The following is a 6096-nucleotide window of genomic DNA, read 5'->3' on the forward strand; positions in this document are numbered from 1 at the left end:
TGCATATTATCTCCATGCAGGTATTGTTAAAATGTGAGAAAACATCAGATTAGCAGCATTAAAAATGTTTTTATCTGATAGTTTTCACACAGTATATCAGTAAATACATGTTTCTTTGCTTCTAAAATTAAACACATGATTTTGTAACTCCATGGGAAAATAGGTTCATAGAAGAAACTCAGTCACATTGTTTTTTTCATGCCTACAGAAGAATAAAAACACAGGAAAAAAAAAAAATCTTGATTAAGGTTCTCATAATTCATGCATGAAAGGGTTAATAAAAGACCATAAAAAGCTTGTACTTTGCTGACATTTCCTGAGTCTCAGGAGGTTAATACTTTTTCACATTGAGGTAAAACAGTGGTTCCCAACATTTTTTTGTTCGTGACCCCATTTTAACATCACAAATTTCTGGTGACCCCACACATTCAAAACTGAGACATTTTTTGGGCTAAAATTAATTTGTTTTTGATCATGTAATAGTTTTTTATACGATATTGCAAATAATCATTCATTTTAGAGGACGTTTAGTCTATATAATGTATATTATTATGGACGGAGGCAGAAAATCCAGGTGTAGATTACTGCACAAAGTGAGAATTTGATTTTCCTTGGTCAGGATATGTACAGTCAGTCCAGCTTGGATTTACAAGGCTGACAATTAATACTGAACAAACAAGAACTCAAACTATGAATTATGAAAGAGCTGCAGCATCTGAAACTGACCACAATGAACATTTGACAGATAAACAGAACCACAGGGCTGCAGTTTCAGCTTCACAGTTTGTCATGTCTGTTATGGATTGGGATTGTCTCTTTCAACTCACCATATATTTTTAATTAGTGACTTTTTATTTTTATTTTTATCAATTACTAGAAATTTCAGGCGACCCCATTTGAATTCCAGGCGACCCCATGTGGGGTCCTGACCCCAAGGTTGAAAAACACTGCTGTAAATATTCTTCTGTAATTTTACTTTTTTACACCAAAACAAAGAGAAAAAATTACAGTTTTCATAATTTACAGGTTATTATGATAGTATTTTACTGCTCTGATCCAGTTTAGATTGAATTGACCTAAAATGACTTTAACATCCTTGATTGTTAATATCTTCAGTGTCATTTTTACATTTCACCAGTTCATCCCAGAGGCCAGATTAAACCCTTTGGTGGGCCGGATTTGGTCTCCGGGCCACATGTTTGACACCTGTGTTTTGGGGTCACGGCGATGTGCATGGAATGGAGGCTGTTTTTGCTCGGCTCTGATCGCGCCACATATCCTCTAATACAGTGTTATTCAACCTTGGGGTCGGGACCCCACGTTGGGTCGCCTGGAATTCAAATGGGGTCGCCTGAAATTTCTAGTAATTGATTAAAAAAAAAACAAAAAAAAAAACTTACTCATAAAAAATATATGAGTTGAGAGAGACAATCCCAATCGATAAAATACAAACTGTGAAGCTGAAACTGAAGCACTGTGGTACTGTTTATCTTTCAAATGTTCAAATGTTTCAAATTGTTTCTGTCAACTCACCATATATTTTTATTAGTGCATTTTTTTTTTTTTTTTTATCATTAACTAGAAATTTCAGGCGACCCCATTTGAATTCCAGGCGACCCCATGTGGGGTCCCGACCCAAAGGTTGAAAAACACTGAGGTAAAATGTTCCAAGCAGCCGTTATGCATCATGCGTGACACTACACTCAAAAAAATAATTAAGCCAAAAATGTTGACTTTATGTATTTTAATTACATGTAAATTTTCCATGTAATTTTATTACATAAGTTTAATGTAAAGAGTTGCATTTAATACAATGTTTTTTCTATCATATTGAGTCAATATGAATAAATTAAATACCTTCAGTCAGATTTGATTTAGTTAATGCAAACTTTTACATAAACTGTGTTTGACTGTGACACTCAGCCTTTTTATGTGATCTAGTAAATAAAGTTTACTTTATTTGTTTAGATTCATTTTATACTAAGCATATTCACATTATGTTTGACTTTTTCGGATAAATAAACTTTAAATTTCATATATTTCAGTTACATTTTACTTTAAAATATTACTTCATGTTTATTAGAGCCAAGAATCATTTTTTTGGAGTGTAGATGCAGTCCATTCAGCTGTTGAACACAAACTAAATATTTCTTTACTGTCTTTGCCAAAACCCAGGGCTTTCTTGGCTTGTAAAATTATCTTTTAAATTGACAAATATCATATGTATAAATGGTTGCACAATTGAAACAGGATCAAAACATCATTTTTCTTTCTCCATTGACCTCTGTTCGTATTTTTTCCAAAATTATTCCCTTGGGGCAGACCTGAAGGGGTGGGAGTTGTCCTCTCATGAAAACTACATTTTCTGCAGTAGCACCCAAAAAAAGTGTGGAAAATGTTGCAGAAAATGTGTGCTTTTACACACCGATTTTCAGACATCCAAACGCATTTCCATTAACATGATGAGACATTCATGCAGTCATAACAGAGAGGGAGGCAGACAGACTTCTGACCAAAAATATGGAACTGAGGCTAAAATCAGTCTCATACACTCAGACTTACACTGTTTCAGACGTGACAGGAAAATATGTGACAGGTTTTTTACATAAAGATTCAGGATTTACAAAGAAAATATAAAACAGAATAATAGCAGTAGAAGAATATGAAAAGGATTTGGAGAAAACTACCTCCCATTGAAAACACCTTATGAATGATAATGATGCATATTAAAGCTGAAGTGTTTGATACATTTTTAGAGTCACTGGGTAAATATTCCAGAACTTCCTTTTGATATTTTGTCAATTCTAGAAGAATAAATGTCTTCCAATTTTTTTCTGTATTTGGGCTGAAGAAAATCTACTTGGACAGGGAAGATTTTGGCTGAATATAGTGTTTAAAGACAGATATTTTAGTTAAATATATGACACGGAAGCTTAGAAAAGTAACATCAGGTCATCTTTCTATATTTAGCCTTTTGATTTGGACAGAGGAGAAAGGTGCAGAAGGATAGTGTTTTAATTTGAATGTATTTCTCACCTGATTTTACAGCTTTAAGGCTACTAAACATCTCAGATTTGAAAATCATTAGCCTCATAGCAATAAGTCTTACACTACATGGACAAAAGTATGTGGACACATTGAATTCAGGTGTTTCTTTTCTAACAGGGGTCTGGGATACAAAACAATAATCATAAATAATAATAATTAATAATAATAATTAGTAGTAGTAGTAGTAGTAGTAGTAGTAGTAGTAGTAGTAGTGGTATTGTTGTTGTTGTTGTTTTGTCATTATTATTATTATTATTTTTTTTTTCTTTCTTTTTTTTTTAATTATTTTAAACTGCATTTATAAAGCACTTTTCATTCAGGGGAATCTCAAAGCGCTACAGAGAGAAGACAGTCCAATAAAAAAGTAAAAAAATGTCATAATATAGTTTTATATTGGGATAAATATCATATTGATTATTAATACTGATGTTTTTATCTCAAATCAGCATGAACAGGACATGTTATAAGCTGTAGCCATGATGTGTCCCAGTATTTTTGTCCATATACTTCATAAATATAAATATTTCCTTAAAGTTTAATGAGAGATTTTTCTTCCTAAGTGAGATGTGAAGAAAGTAGATTGTTTTTTTTTATGTTAAAACTTTTATTTCTAAAGACTGTAATGATAATTGTATGTATTATTTATTTATTTATTTATAGAAAGTAGATGGTTAGTTGTGGTAGAAAATTATTATTTACAGTCAGCAAAAAAGGAAAAAAAATCACTGTTGAGGGAAATTAAGTAAAAAAAAACATCTCTGAGACATTTTGGAAACAAAGATAACAATTTAAACCAAACTAACCAATGCAATGATATTTATCCCAATATAAAACTATATTATAACATTTGTCATTATTGTTTTGTATCCCAGACCCCTGTTACAAAAGACAGCTTTTTCCACATACATATGTATATTTGCACTGGCCAGTACATTTACAGAGGAGAATTATGTAGCTATAAATTATTAGATCATCCAAAGTCATCAAAAACAACAGTTATGTAATCCAGTACTAACTCCTGTGTGTATCATGTGACTAAAACAGACAGAAAAGAAAACATGGAATGTCTAAAAGCACTGTTTTTGTCAGTACAATGTTATAAGAACTGAAGTGATTTTGGTTATTATCAAGAAAACATGTTAAATGCATAGATATCAGCTCTGAAATTAAACTACTATGAGCTATTTTTGTTGTTATCATTATATTTGTCTAAACAAATGTACCATTAGTTGTACCAGGCATTAAAATGAACAAGAAATAGAAGAAAACAAAGGGTGGTGTAACAATTTTTTCCGCGACTCAGTGTATTTTAGAATATTAGAACATGTTCCTAGCACCTTACATGTGATTTTCTTTTATTTTTTATGTTTACTTATTGGATATTGACTTTTTTTTTTTTTTTTTTTGCCATTTCCGGGTAAGGAACCAAATATGGTAACTTCATTAACCTTGATTTTCTCCAATAACACACTGAGGTTGAATCTAACCATGGAAAATGCATAGATATCAGCTCTGAAATTAAACTACTACGAGTTATTTTTATTGTTATCATTATATTTGTCCAAATAAATGCACCTTTAGTTGTACCAGGCATTAAAATGAACAAGAATCTGAAGAAAACAAGGGGTGGTGTTACAATTTTTTCCATGACTGTATGTATTGTAGAATATTAGAACATGTTCCCTGCACCTTACATGTGATTTTCTTTTATTTTTCATGTTTACTTATTGGATATTGACATTTTTTCTCCAATAACACACTGAGGTTGAATCTCACCATGGAAAATGGATAGATATCAGCTCTGAAATTAAACTACTATGAGCTATTTTTATTGTTATCATTATATTTGTCCAAATAAATGTACCTTTAGTTGTACCAGGCATTAAAATGAACAAGAAATTGAAGAAAACAACGGGTGGTCTAATAATTTTTTCCACAACTGTATATATTAACAGGAAAATGTGGCTTAAACTGTCAGTTCTTGTCATTTTTTTCCTAATGTTCCTTAATTCGCTTCTTTCCATCACAGAAAAGCACCAAGACAGCGATGGAGCTGGGCAGGACGTTTGCAACCCTGTTCTCCGACATCTCCTTCCGGCAAAAGCTTTTAGAGACCAAGACGCAGGAGGAGTTTAAGGAGGCGTTGGTGTTCCAGAGGCACCAGCTGACAGCGACCAACCAGCAGCCCACCGCTCTGGGGATGGAGGAGACAGACCCCCGCAGTCAGAAACCCCTCAAGGTGGGCAACAGTAGCAGCAGCAGCCTGTGTGCACCCACTTTGTGTGTGAGGCTATTAGGCCATTTTTAACACATTTCAGAGCAGCGTGTGTTTGTGTGACTCATTCCCAGCAGCCTCGGCTTGTAATCGCTGAACACTCACTAACTTTCCTCGACATGTGAACTGAGGTATCCACTGCTGGGGTGGAGTTTGCGTGTCCTCCCTGTGTTTGTGTGGCTTCCTCCTGCAGTTTAAAGACTCTTAGGTCAGACTAAAGGCAAATGTGGCCCAAATCTGATTTTTTTGCCCATATATGACCTGTATCCAATCTGTTAAAGACAGTTTGAACAGCTCAAATCCCATTTTTTCAAATCCGACTCAGACCACTCTTAACTCCAGTTCCTGCGTTGCCATTGAATCGATTTATGACCAAAAATGGACTTACGAGGTTTTCACCTGACAGTGACCATATGCTATACGTCCATGTAACCAGAAGAACGTCAACTAAAAGCTCAACAAAATACATTTTTGGAAAACAGAACAGAACTCAAACAAAAAGGTACCACTTCTTGCAATATGCATATTGTCGGTGTCGGGTGGAAACCTCTTATGTCCAAAATGGATAGATAGATAGATAGATAGATAGATAGATAGATAGATAGATAGATAGATAGAGAGAGAGAGAGAGAGAGAGAGAGAGAGAGAGAGAGAGAGAGAGAGAGCCTGGAGTGCTGCTGCTTCTCCAGGAAATGAGCGGTACCATTAGTTTTCAAAGTGCGGTAACCAAACACTGTTATCATGATAATTAGAATTTAAACAGTAATACTAAC

General features: G+C 33.9%; 1 protein-coding gene across 3 annotated transcripts in view; it reads left to right on the forward strand.

Moving 5' to 3' along the window:
- slc4a11 (solute carrier family 4 member 11) overlaps positions 1-6096 on the forward strand; it is a 403848-nt gene that overhangs the window by 258677 nt on the left and 139075 nt on the right. For all 3 annotated transcript variants that reach the window (XM_030126744.1, XM_030126745.1, XM_030126746.1), the window contains one exon: positions 5078-5287. In XM_030126744.1, the coding sequence (XP_029982604.1) occupies positions 5078-5287 (210 nt within the window). The remainder of the gene's footprint in view (positions 1-5077; positions 5288-6096) is intronic.

This window comes from Sphaeramia orbicularis, chromosome 22 (assembly GCF_902148855.1).
Source record: "Sphaeramia orbicularis chromosome 22, fSphaOr1.1, whole genome shotgun sequence".
NCBI lineage: Eukaryota > Metazoa > Chordata > Actinopteri > Kurtiformes > Apogonidae > Sphaeramia > Sphaeramia orbicularis.